General features: G+C 47.9%; 2 protein-coding genes across 3 annotated transcripts; one reads left to right on the plus strand and one right to left on the minus strand.

Annotated features, from left to right (window-relative positions):
• Positions 1-4,437: 4,437 nt before the first annotated feature.
• Positions 4,438-7,190, minus strand: LOC6733686 (N-acetylglucosamine-1-phosphotransferase subunits alpha/beta). The gene is made up of 3 exons (XM_002080697.4): positions 6,984-7,190; positions 5,503-6,923; positions 4,438-5,445 (listed from the first exon to the last, which is right to left on the minus strand). The coding sequence occupies exons 1-3, from the start codon at positions 7,072-7,074 to the stop codon at positions 4,957-4,959; spliced, it is 2,001 nt and encodes a 666-aa protein (XP_002080733.1). The 5' UTR covers positions 7,075-7,190; the 3' UTR covers positions 4,438-4,956.
• Positions 7,191-7,568: 378 nt separating this feature from the next.
• On the plus strand, positions 7,569-9,694 carry LOC6733687 (V-type proton ATPase subunit S1). 2 transcript variants are annotated; one of them, XM_016167705.3, is made up of 5 exons: positions 7,569-7,703; positions 7,792-7,894; positions 7,958-8,060; positions 8,126-8,387; positions 8,461-9,694. In XM_016167705.3, exons 2-5 carry the CDS (start codon positions 7,809-7,811, stop codon positions 9,147-9,149), a joined length of 1,140 nt encoding a protein of 379 aa, XP_016026656.1. In that variant the 5' UTR covers positions 7,569-7,703; positions 7,792-7,808; the 3' UTR covers positions 9,150-9,694. The 2 variants fall into 2 exon arrangements, with proteins under 2 accessions (XP_016026656.1, XP_039147455.1); XM_039291521.2 differs by lacking the exon at positions 7,569-7,703 and having other exon boundaries at positions 7,724-7,894.
• The last annotated feature ends 2,433 nt before the right edge of the window (positions 9,695-12,127 follow it).

Below are 12,127 nucleotides of genomic sequence, written 5' to 3' on the forward strand. Positions count from 1 at the left end.
GCCACTGACCACATGAAGGCACATAAATCCTGGCGGCCCAGAAACACGCCCATCCAGGAGCCGGAAGTCGAGGCCACTCCAGGCAACCGGGGCACAAATCTCGCCTCGATGTCAATTGGAACAATTAAACTGCCAATTTGTGCGATTTAGCACGGCCCAAAGTGGCCGTTTGGAGTCGAGTCGAGTGTCGGAAAATCGAGCGTTGCATTCACTTCGAGTTCGGGTCGTCGGTCGTCATATCTGTGACTAATTTTTCCAATTTAACGCACCAAATTGTCACGAAATGAGAGTCAGGATACAGGATCGCCGAGTGTCCTGCGAGCGAAAGAGAGGGTAGACGGGCACAGCAATCACTCCAGGTGTCTCACGTGTCACGCCTCTTCTTTTGGGCTGACTGGCATCCTGGGCGCAGGACTCTTCCCTCGTGACTTATTAGCATTAGCAGCTCCCGTGCTTTGTGTGAGTTTTTAATTGCATTAGCGACTTATTGGCTGCCTCCCGACTCTCTTGTTTGTTGCAACTCCCCTGTAACTCGCCCTCTTCGCCACCGAATTCCTAATTGTTCCCGGCCGAAAGGCCAGGAAGGAGGAAAACCACCCCAGGGAAAGGGACTAGAGCTGGCAACTGGGAAGTGGAAGCTGGGAACTGGCCCTCTTTGGTATCGCATCACCCTCGTGTGTCGTGTATCGCATCTTTGTGTTGGGACACGCCTCCAAGCATGGGTTTTTATTATTGCAACACTTTGCAGGCAATTTGCTGCCGGCTGCTGGATTGCTGGATCCAGAATCGGAAGCTGATAGATGGTAGATGGTATATGGAAGCTGACTCTGCGGCAAATGAGCAGTGTCAGGATCGGGATTCGGCCACATTGGTTCAGCGAGTGAGCTACAATGGACGTAGGTAGCGAAAGGAACTCATACGCAACCCGTACACAATCCCAAAATCAATTATGAGCACATACTTCGATTAATTTGAGTCTGTATGGTTAATCATCATATACCCCACATAATATAAAGTGCACTCGCAATTCGTTGCAGCCGAACCATCGCCTCATCCTCGGGCATAGAATCAGCCACCTCTGATTGCTTGGATGTAGTGCCATGTATAGCACTTTTCGCCTTTCGCCGCAGTTGCTTTGTTGTAAATTATATCGCCATTAATTACGCGGGGATTTGTGTCGCACAGAGTAGTTAAGCAACCGAAAGGCGGCACGTTAAAAATCACTTTAAAATCATTAAAAAGAAAGAAAAAAAAAGTTTGGAAGGAAGTTTGCGGGTTGAGACACAAATCCGGATCCTGTGAGCAGCGAAAGGGGGTCATAGTTGAATGCCGTGCTTTAAGCGGACGCACATAAATCAAGCCAGAAATGCGCGCTGTCATAATTTGTCATAAGGCAGCGACACGCCCACTTTTGCAGGGCACACATGTGGCGGAGAGGACCGCTCCTGGTCTCCTGTTGTCCGGGTTTTGGGGTCTCCGTGCTTCGATTTCGGCAAGTTTGTTGCCATGGCCATAAACGGCGGACTTTGCAGGCCTTCAAAGGCACCGAGGACGACTCATTAAAGTGCACTTGTCAGCGGCCCAAGACGGCGGGAATGTCTCCATGAATTAGCTGCCCATGAATTGGCTGCCACTCATCGACAATCAGCGGCAATCAGCAATGTAAACGGCTTGTAAACAAAGGGGGGGACTTCGCTTTCGGGGGAGCACGGGCGTCCCGGGTCTGGAGGGGTTCCACTGGCTGAGCCAAGCGATCTGTCAGTCCCCCCAAGACGGACGATCGGGCACCCTCAGCTGAAATTCCGCCGAAGAGGGAGTCGAAAAAAAGGCAAACGAAATGCACTCACGCACCTGAATCCCTAATCAGCGGACCGCGGACTGCGATGACGATCCGTCAGGGCGGACAGGCGGCAGCTACCGGCGGCACTGCATTTGGTCATTCGGGTTTGGGAACATTCGACCTGGGGATCGGTAGCAGGTGGGGTGTATTCGCGTTCCATCTCAGAGGAACAAATACTTTCAAATGGGTCAATGTAATATCATGGAGGAGAATCAATCAGAATCAGTAACTTTATACCAAATTCAAAAGTTGACATTAAAGGAAAGCCATAATCTAACATATAATTCTAAGATAGTATAGCTTATAAAGTTCTTATTTCAGAAGCTGTATCTCAGAGATTCATTATCTTGTATCTTAAAGATTCACCAGCTGTATCCTAGAGATTCTTTAGCTGTATTTTCGAGATTCATCGGAATAATGCAGACAATTTATGATTAAAGATTCACTACTTCTATTAAATGGCTTAAAGATTTGAACCTTACTTGTGAAATGAGTAATACTGGAATATATATATTTTTAAGACAACATTTAGCATAGTATGCTTTTCTATACTTCTTGTTGACTAACAGGGTATACAACAGTTCGTTTCCCTCACCTGCGTCACTGCACCCAATGGATTCGTTTGCCCGTCGAATTAATTAATTACCATTTTATGATTTTATTAATTTCCCAAATCAAAACATAAAGCATGCAAGGGGCGGCTGTTCTGGCTGTCGCCCCCTCCAGGTGCTCCTCCTCCCTATCCAGCCCGCCTCCATGGGGCAGTGTCGCCGCTTCTGTCCGCCGCTGTCCGCCGATGTCCGTCCGTATTCCAATTCCCATGGCTTATGGGCACGTAGCGGCGGGCTGGTAATAATAATGAATGTAAATTGCCGCAATGAGCGATTTAATGTCTTAATTCTTTGTTGATACTGCATTTTCATATATGCATGTATGTATGTCGCTTCTGCCACGCCCCCCTCTTCTGATCGCCCCGTGGGGGCGGGAGTCATTCGAACAATTTGATTATGACCATTAGCATACGGAGCGTTCAGCGAACAAAGTGCCGACCGCATGAATAATGCAGCAGGGAAAAATGAAATAATGCATTTCGAAAATATTATTAGAATGCATTTTCGAATTGATCAATTTTCAAAAGACTTTTCGCGGCTAAGTTCTGGTCACGAAGGAAGCCGTTTGTCAAAATGTGTCCACTACTTCGTGCCGGCCAATTAAATATAAATATATTATATTCACCCATTCCCTCTTCCCTAGAAAGCTAAACGTTTCCACGGAAAATATTAGAAGCGGGTGTCCAACTGTCTGGGATTCGGCCAAAGCGTCGGCACTTCTGAGGATTTCGAGTGGGATTGGGTTATTGGATGGCCATGGTTGGTTGGGAATCAATGCAGGAAGTATTCACTGATCGGTGGCATATATAAAACTATATTATAGAGATTCTAGTGAAAAGATCTTAAGGAACTACCAATGTTATGGCACCAACAGGATATAGCTACATCCCCCATTTTAGGCCCACACACATTACCTCAGCTTACCTTTTGCATAATTTGGCACAACGATCCGGCATTAATCAAAGAACCCACAGCCACTTCCGCTCTGTGGCAGACCACATAAATCGGCGGATCGAGATTAGGGAACACCAAGAGCCATAATAAACCAAATTGTGGCGTGTGCACGTATTTCCAGCAGGAATCCCAGTGCCTGGGTGGCCCAACTAAAGATCATTTAGGATGAGTTACGAGGCCAGAAAATGGCCGCGACTACGTGTCCTGTGTTTAGGGACACGTTTGCCGGGACCCTAAAACCGAGGACACACGTGCAGATAATTGATAAAAGATTGGATCAGATAAGATCCGAGCTGCTGTTTTGGGTAATTGATATTCCAGTCCATCGAGAGTCGCGCAGAGAGTGGGGAAACCCCGCTGAGGCACTTCGATATGGTGAGTCGAGCTCCGATTTTCCGGCCAGTGGGGTAAAAAACGGCGGACGCAATTTATGCCACAGCATCCGGATAGGTTACACCCACTGCTTTTCATGAGTTGGCGAAATAAAATGGCAAATCAAATGGAGGCAGTGGAATAATAAAAAAACCAAGATGTTCCTCGCAAAAAGAGCAAATCATCGTCATATGTACACGACGCTGGGGAGCTATTGCCCAAGCTCGTGCCACGCCCCCCAAAAAGGGGACCAAGGAGACCCGTGTCAGTCTGTCTGGACTCGCTCCAGTTCCGCCCACCGGCTTCCGGGCCGCAAAGTAAAGTGCGGAGTCTGGGTTTTTTGTGGCCATAATTCCACCGACGAAGCAGCGACTCGGACGTGGGTAGCCACCAGCCACCCACGGCCGTAATTACTAACCACCCACTGTCCCCTGGCCGCAAGCGTAAAAAACCGGGCGAAAATGTGATGACGTAGTTAGAGTGCTCGAGAGCCACCAGTGAATTGTTCGGCAACGCCCACCGCTCAGCGGGCGGTCAAATTCTGCGGTAATCATCGACGCGCCGGGGAATCTGAAATCCGGAACTGATGCTAAGTGCTGACAGCAATCTGTAGTTTGGACAGCAGCCAGCGAGTGAACATAATAAAAAAAACTAATTTAATAAATGTTCGCAGTTTCTAGAGCATTGCAAATCAATAGAAATGGTTTATTTTGTTTAGAATGAAGAACACTCACTAGCAAAATGTATAAATATCATTTAAGGCGTACTCCATTATATCGATATCTGTATATTATATGTTCGAGTTACGTATTTTATAAACAAAATTAAACTAGGTATTTAGATTATTTCAGTTCAGTACTTTGAGAGAGCAAATATCATTGTAAAGCGAAACTTAGAAGTAGTAGTATAAAAACTTAGATATTATGAAACTGAACACAAAACAGTTCGACTGCAAAAGTTAGACAACAAAATATTCTACAAAATTGCACTACGCATCCATTCTTAACGACTATTCTTAAACGTAGCCTCTAGCATGCACCTAAAGAACTAGAAAAATAGCCTTACACATGGCCTACAACTAGATTTGACTATGATCGCTTGCAGAAATGGCCAATTTACATAAATGTTCACAACATATCACAACATTGCAGAAGGGGGAGAACTTCCCGAAAACGATTCCTACAAGCGCTGCACACAGCGACGCACCAGCTTCGCCTTGTGGTGGCACATGAATCGCAGCAGACAGACTATAAGCAGCAGACTCACTCCATATCCAATCACGAGAACGGCCCGCTTTCTTCTCTTCCAGCGCTGAAAGTCCCGCCAGGACTCGAAGCGATTGCGATATTGCGGCGGCAGCTCGAACTTGCTGCGTCTCGGAAAGAAGGAGAGGTAAAAGTCCTCGAGCAGATGGCGCACCATCTCGTTGTCTTCGCCTCTATTGGCATCCAGATTGTCGTTGATGCAGTTAAACTTGCGCGGATTCCGACGCAGTCGGTCCAGGGACTCCACCACCTCCGTTAGATTCGACGTGAGCATCATAAAGTTGCTGTGTGAGGCTCTTTTTGGGCTGACATGGAAGTTATACTTGGGTCGGACTGCAAAGTTTGCCGCCAAAGCTTCTGCCAGTAGTGGACATCGGACAACCAAATCCCTGGTTATTGTAGGCTAGAAGAGCAGTCAGCAGTTAATATAAATCTGTAAGATATAATCATACGTACTAACCAAATTAGAGTCCTCGTACCGCTCGTAGACCAGCGTGGAGTGTTCGACTGTGTCCACTTTTAAATGCATGCCCAGATTTCTGGTGCAGTTTTGAATTACCTCCTCGAAGTAGCGCATGGCAGACCAGTCGAGTGGCGGCTGATAGATGCGAGTGAGAAATGTGCGCACCTCGCGATCCGACCAGGTGGCCGAACCGTCCGTGTCGAACTCATCGAAGATCTCCTCCACACTCATTACTTTGGTTTCGCTCATCAGGAAGGAGTAGTAAGCGAATGCATACTGCAGATCTGTAGGGGCTCGAAAGCGCTGATGGGCAGTGTCCAGAACTTGCTGGTGAAAACGTCGCTGCATAGCCTCCACAATATCCTTGTCGATTAGGAAGCCCACGTGCGCCAGGACATGGCGTGCCTTAAAGCCATAGGCTCGATTTAGCAACATATTGGTGGCAATCAGAGAGTGGGAGTAAATATCGGTGGAAGACTTAAAATCCTCCTTGTGCAGCCCGTGGCGCTGTGTTGTCTGTGGCTGGGAGCTGGAGGTCTCCAGTTCGGGGTTCAGCGACATGAGTTTGGCCTTGTTAAAACGCTCCACAATGCGACGGAGTTCCTTGAGTGTGGACACATTGCGGTGCCGCATAACATCCTTAAAGTTGGCAGAGCTGCGCCTGAACAGCTTTTGAAGACCCATCTGTGGAAATCGGTGGACTCTTGATTGTGGAACAGCGGCAGGCTCCACCTCGAGCACTTCTTGGCTTGGTGGAAGGACGTGGGCATCGCTCGCTGGCCCAGTTTCACTGCAGTCGCCTCCATCAAACTGGCAGGCATCAATGTTGCAGTGCCGATCGCAGGCTCCATCCCCTATGTACGTCCAGGGGCAGTCCAAGGCGCAGTCGGGCACCATCCATGCCTGGTACACGCGAACTCCCTCCGCCTCCGTGTACAAGTCTTCCGGATACAGCGGAGCTCCCAGAAATATGTCGTCGTTGAGATAGAGGAACCTCTTGGACAGCTTTGGTATGCGGTGCAGAAATGTCTCGATGGCCGAGCTGGAGAAGGTTGGCAGCTGGTCGGGATCGGGAGCCAGCACTTCGTGCGGCACCACCGTGACCCTTTCGTAGCTGAGATCCAGCCAACTGGGAATCTGGCCATTGGTTACTATGTACACATGCCTGATCCATGCAGCGTGTTTCTCCAGGGACCTCAGAGAGTAGCGCAGCTCATTCTTGTCATCGAACCGCGAGGGATCGTACTTGGAATCGAATCGCCGGATGTCCTCAATAAAGTTGGGATCCGAGCCATTGACCCACGTGTATACCGCATCGATGGCAGTGCAGGCGCTGCTGAAGCCGCCGGTTTGACCCTCTTCCGATGCGGAGAGGTAGTTGGCAACTATCCAGATAGCCAGGCAGAGTCCTCCAGTCACTAAAATAGAAAAAAAAGAAAATTAGTTAAGTAATAGGAAAGGTGAGCGAGGTAAATCACTCGTGAGCGTCAGCAGCTTCAAGCGAGACTGGAGACGCAGTTGTTCCATGGCACGCCGCATCCTTCGCGGCCAGCGGCGGCGCAAGCGCATCCTCAGGTCCTCAAATGGCACATTTCACACACAATTCCCGCAGTAAAATCATAACAAACTTTGTTTTCCTGCGGGACAGTGTGGCCGTGCTACAGCTGCGTAAAAATACTAAATGGAAAGAATAAAATAAAAACATTACTCGGGTCAAATCGAACTTGAACAAGCAATCAGTGTGAAAAACAAATTTCGTTAGATATTTAATTAAACTATTAGTAAGCAGTGCGAAAGTAAACAAATTGCTTTTAAAGAATCAACATGTGGAATTAAGGGAACCGGTTCCGTTGACAGCTTCCAGCTGGAAAGGTGTGTGACTGCGCTAGATGGGCACCGAAGATCTGAACCTTATTTGGCTTTCGTATATGTAATCATTTTGAAAAAAACCCAATTAAAGTCAGTTCCTGGTGCAAATATCCAATTATGCTTTACAAAAAGTAATGAGAATCGAATAATTTTTTTCTAGTATTTTCCTAATCTCACGGTTTTGGTATTTTTAGGCAACACTGTGGTCAGCTGGTGCGCATCACATGACCGTCATAAGGTTTTTTTCTCACTGGAATAGGCGACGTCGTGCAAGGCAAAGCGAAAATTTTCACCACCATTTTTCGTTTGTAGTTTCAGTTCACTTTTCGGTTGGTTTCTAGTACCTCTTGTGTTCTCCTTGGTTCCTTACTTATGTATTTTTCGTTCTCCTTTGTTTCCATTAAACCCCCACCGAAGTAAGCGAATCCAGCGCGATGTTGTGGAAATCGCTGATTGCGTTGTGCGTCATTGGGGCTGCCGTGGCGGAGCAAACGCCCGTCTTTCTGTGGGGAGCCAACAGGTGGGTGAGCGCCCTCACCAGTTGAATGTGAGTGTAACGAGTGCCTTCCTTCTTTTTTCCCAGTGTGGCGAAGCCCTCCCTGAAGACGGTGTCCCAGGTGGAGTTTGCCGAGCAGTTGGCTGCATTGCTGGAAGATCACATGGTCGTGGCCTTCGAGGAAAATGGCGTAAGTGCTTGAGCACCCACTTATGTAGCTAGGCTTGTGACACTTGTGTTTATTCCCCAACTCAGCTGAGCAGCAAGGACTTTCTGTGTTCCAACTCCCAGGCGCAGTCCTGCTACGCCCAGCTGCAGGGAGTGAGCCCCAAGACCTACTACACCAGCGTGGAGAACCCGTCGGAGGCACTGCGCTCGGTGGCCGCCAAGCGCGAGCACAACTCCATCGATGCCAGCGGAAAGCTGACCACGCCGGCCAAGTGTGCCGTGGGCACGGCCCTGTTCGTGACCTTCGAGGACGCCGCCGATAGCCGGGAGGCCAGTCTGGAGTCACATGGTGGGTCAACATTAACGTACTACAAAGGCGTCAATAAAACACACTAACTTAACAATGATTTAACCCCATTTAGACGCCGCCATCGCCGCTATCAGCAAGCAGTTCGAGTGCAAGGTGGCTTATCTGTACCTGGCCGCCCCCTCCACCGCTCCTGTGGTGCAGCGTCGTACCCGCCGTGACACGGCCGCCACCACCGGCGGCATCATGTGGAAGTCGACCAATCAGTTTCAGATCTTCTACACTGCCCTTCTCTACAACGGCAACCCCATCACAGTCACCGACCTCAAGCTCTCCAACGCTAGCTCTACCAAGCTATCCGTTGTTATGGAGACATCTGACGCCACCAAGCCAATCACCTTTGACGTTGTTTATAATGGCGGATACTTTAGTCTGAGCAATTTGGTCTACGACAATAGCAACTTCCGCTCCAGCGGCGTGAATGCCCCAACCACGTTCTCCTACTCGTGCGGCAACCTCACCCTCGAGTCCTCGGCCGTCAACAACATGTACAACACCCTGAGCTTCAAGTCCCTGCAGCTGCAGGCTCCGTTCGATGGTTCGTACAAGGAGAACTTTGCCTTCGGAGATTCCTGGGACTGCGTGGGCTTCGTGACGCCCGGTATCCTGATGGGACTGTTTGTGGTCCTCCTGCTGCTGGTCATCATGTTCGTCGGCGTCTGCTGGATGATGGACATCAACACGATGGATCGCTTTGACGATCCCAAGGGCAAGACTATCACCATCAATGCCGCCGCCGAGTAAACCGCCTACATCATCGGTTCACACCTTATTTGATTGTTCAATGCGCACTCAATATTCATTCCTTTATTCCTTCAGTCTATCCACATGTATATGTTAACGAATCAATACTTAATACCGTACTCGCATTACACATAACACATAACCGGGAAATTAGTTCTCACAATTTGTATCGTATCCGTAATTTTCGCCGCCAAGGATCCAGTTTACGTTCAGCATCACAGCGTTGCTGATTCTTGTCGCCGACAAATTGCATGAGGTTTTGCTTGCACCGACGCGGCATCCAGTATTTCATTTATAATAGCCCCTAAATGTCGTTTATCGAAGGAATTTTAAAAGACGCACATGTGTGTGTGTGTTCGAGTGCGCGTGTGTGTGTGCATATGGGCAGTAAATCTAATCTGAAGTATATCTAAGTGTTTTATAGTTTCTTGTTTGGCGCAAATATGCGAGACTAATTTATGCCTCTGTATGATAGTTTGTCATTTGTGCAACCCTCCTGTTCGCAGGCCCAACGAAAATAAAGTTTTTTTCAATTGTGTTACAAATGAAAAGTTTTTACTTTCGAGAAGTCGATGGTTCTATGCCCTTACTTGCAGATAAATATATTTTAAATTCGAAATGGAAATAACTATAACGATTATAAACGATAGAGAAAACTGATTACATCTTTTGAAGATTTCGAGGTAAAAAGTCACAAGTTTGTCAGCTTAAGATAAAGAAGTTGCATATAGCGCTGGTTATTATTGTCTTTCTGACTGATTTTGATTAGGAATTACTATATAGTCACATAGGCGAAAGACCCATTTATTGGCTGGCATCCAAATAGTTGTTAACAACTTTTTGTGTAGCTTGTTTTGGAAACAATTTCAATTGAATTCTCTGGTCTTGCAGGGCGGAAAAAGTCATGGAAACAAATCAAAAGTTTAATGGAAATTTATTGAGTTGCATCGACGGGGCATTCGAGAGATACTCCTCCGCTTTCAGATGCAAACTTGATGTTGAAACTTTGCAGCTGCAGCGGAGGAAACACATTTTCCCGGCTTTCATTAAGTTGCTTGGCCGGAGTGGCAAAAAGCATTGTTTATGACATTTTAATCTCTTGTTTATCCGCTTGACTTTTCCACTTGCCTGCGGAGTGCAAAGTGGAAGGCTGCATCCGCCTCCGCCGTCTGGTCAAGGCGTGCGTAAAATAAACTCTCCGGCAGACAGCGCAAAAAAGTATGCTACGGCTGCGAGGCACCAAAGAACATGGCCAAGTTGGGTGGAGCTGGGCATACGGGTGTATGGGATTTGGGGCGCTCAAGTGGGTGGGTGGCTGTGCTCTCTGAGCCAAGAGGACACAGTTGACTGCACTGCGAGTGGCTGGCAGGCGCTTAACGTTTTTGTTGCATTAGAAACAGGTCAGTGCGTCATGCACACAAATGAGCATATGACCCAACTGGAGCGCAGTGCCGCCGTCGAGGAGTGCAGCGGGTCCGAAAACTTGCGCCAAGTGGGGTCCTGGGAGCTGCGATCTGCGAGCGGGCATCGGTGGATGCCATACCCTCGATGCAGGGTATCCGCCGCTCTACGGGGTCCGAGGAAACAGTAATTATGCATAAGTCAACACGCGGCATTCGTAATGAACTCCACTCAAAGCGGAACGAGCACTTTGCGGACTCGCAGCCATGGCGCAAAAGTTCGCAAAGTTTTTGGCAGCCGAAAATGTCGCCAACTTGCCAGCTGCCGAAAGTTTCTGGCCAGGCCCAAAGCGACTCCTCTATGCGCCCGACTGTAATATGGCATGTGGAAATTTGGACGGATGTGGTCACACGGATAGCACCCTTGACGTGCGAACTTCCCGTAGAGTTTCCAAAATATCCTCCTGCAACGTGCTAATAAATTGGGGTTAGCAGTATATGCGAATACTTCAAATATTTCGAAAAACAAGCAAAAGTATTATTTCCAGCATTTAGGAATTCAGGGCAATCGAGGGTGTATCACATGGATCTTGTTTTGCTTAAATGTTTTAGGAATGCTAAAACTTATGGTCATTAAATAATAATCAATTAGGAAGCTCGAGCGAACTGACATAGTATGGTACTTAAGAAACTATATCACAGATAATACCACTTACATATTGGAACTAAACATTTAAATATACCCCTTTTTTACAATTTATTTAAATTGATTGATATGTAAGTATAAGAAGTACTACTTTCTATTTCATAACCAGATGTTTGAATATTCAGAATGTTAAAATGGTTAATATTGCAGAATAGAACATTGGTATAAGCAAATCTTATATTAGAACTAAATGTTTTAGCCCAACTGTAAGAACTTGCATGCAAGTGGGGTTCTTAACCCGGCCGACCGTAGGACCTTCCTGCTGCGAGAACCCCTGGGGCCAAAGTGTCGCTCATTCCTCGCCAGCAGCCGCAGGCCGTAATAAACCCAGCGGTCTACAAATTGCAGCATTAGGCGGCACAAACAGAAATGGCAATTGCAATGGGAATGGGAATGGGTGTGGGAAGTGGGAAGTGGCCAACTTGGCGGGAATGGGGCGAGTCCAAGTGCTCGAACACATGTCCTGCTCGACTGGCACAAGAAGGACGACCGGAAAGTGCACCCAATGCAGTTTGAAAAGTTGCTGCCCGTTTGCTGTCATTAAGCTGAGCCACAGTGCGAATCATTAGGCACCGGAGCAGGAGGATGAGGAACTGGGAGCTGGAGAATCGAGGAGTCTCGGATCTGGGAAGCTTAAGCCAAAGCCAAAAACAATGAAATCGCTGCCGGGCGAGCGGCTTGAGACAAAGTTAATGACGGTATTTGTGCAGTGCGGGAGTTCGCGCCACCCAACTGCCCCCCACTTCTGGTACTTATCTCCACTAAGTGGATGTGGAACTGTTTTGTAGGGTGCGGGCATGGTTAACTAATAAGTACGCCCGACCGGGCGACGGATTGGGCGGCTCCTCAAAGGGGATTCCCACTGAAGCGCG

Source organism: Drosophila simulans, chromosome 2R, assembly GCF_016746395.2.
Source record: "Drosophila simulans strain w501 chromosome 2R, Prin_Dsim_3.1, whole genome shotgun sequence".
Lineage (NCBI taxonomy): Eukaryota > Metazoa > Arthropoda > Insecta > Diptera > Drosophilidae > Drosophila > Drosophila simulans.

Excerpts from the sequence above, each read along its gene's own strand:
- LOC6733686 (XM_002080697.4), bottom strand. The coding sequence starts at position 7,074 with ATGCGCTTGCGCCGCCGCTGGCCGCGAAGGATGCGGCGTGCCATGGAA. Across the intron at positions 6,924-6,983 it reads GAAGCTGCTGACGCTCACGA|TGACTGGAGGACTCTGCCTG; the intron begins GTGATTTACCTC and ends TTTCTATTTTAG. Across the intron at positions 5,446-5,502 it reads GGTACGAGGACTCTAATTTG|CCTACAATAACCAGGGATTT; the intron begins GTTAGTACGTAT and ends CTGCTCTTCTAG.
- LOC6733687 (XM_016167705.3), top strand. The coding sequence starts at position 7,809 with ATGTTGTGGAAATCGCTGATTGCGTTGTGCGTCATTGGGGCTGCCGTG. Across the intron at positions 7,895-7,957 it reads TTTCTGTGGGGAGCCAACAG|TGTGGCGAAGCCCTCCCTGA; the intron begins GTGGGTGAGCGC and ends CTTTTTTCCCAG. Across the intron at positions 8,061-8,125 it reads TGGCCTTCGAGGAAAATGGC|CTGAGCAGCAAGGACTTTCT; the intron begins GTAAGTGCTTGA and ends TCCCCAACTCAG.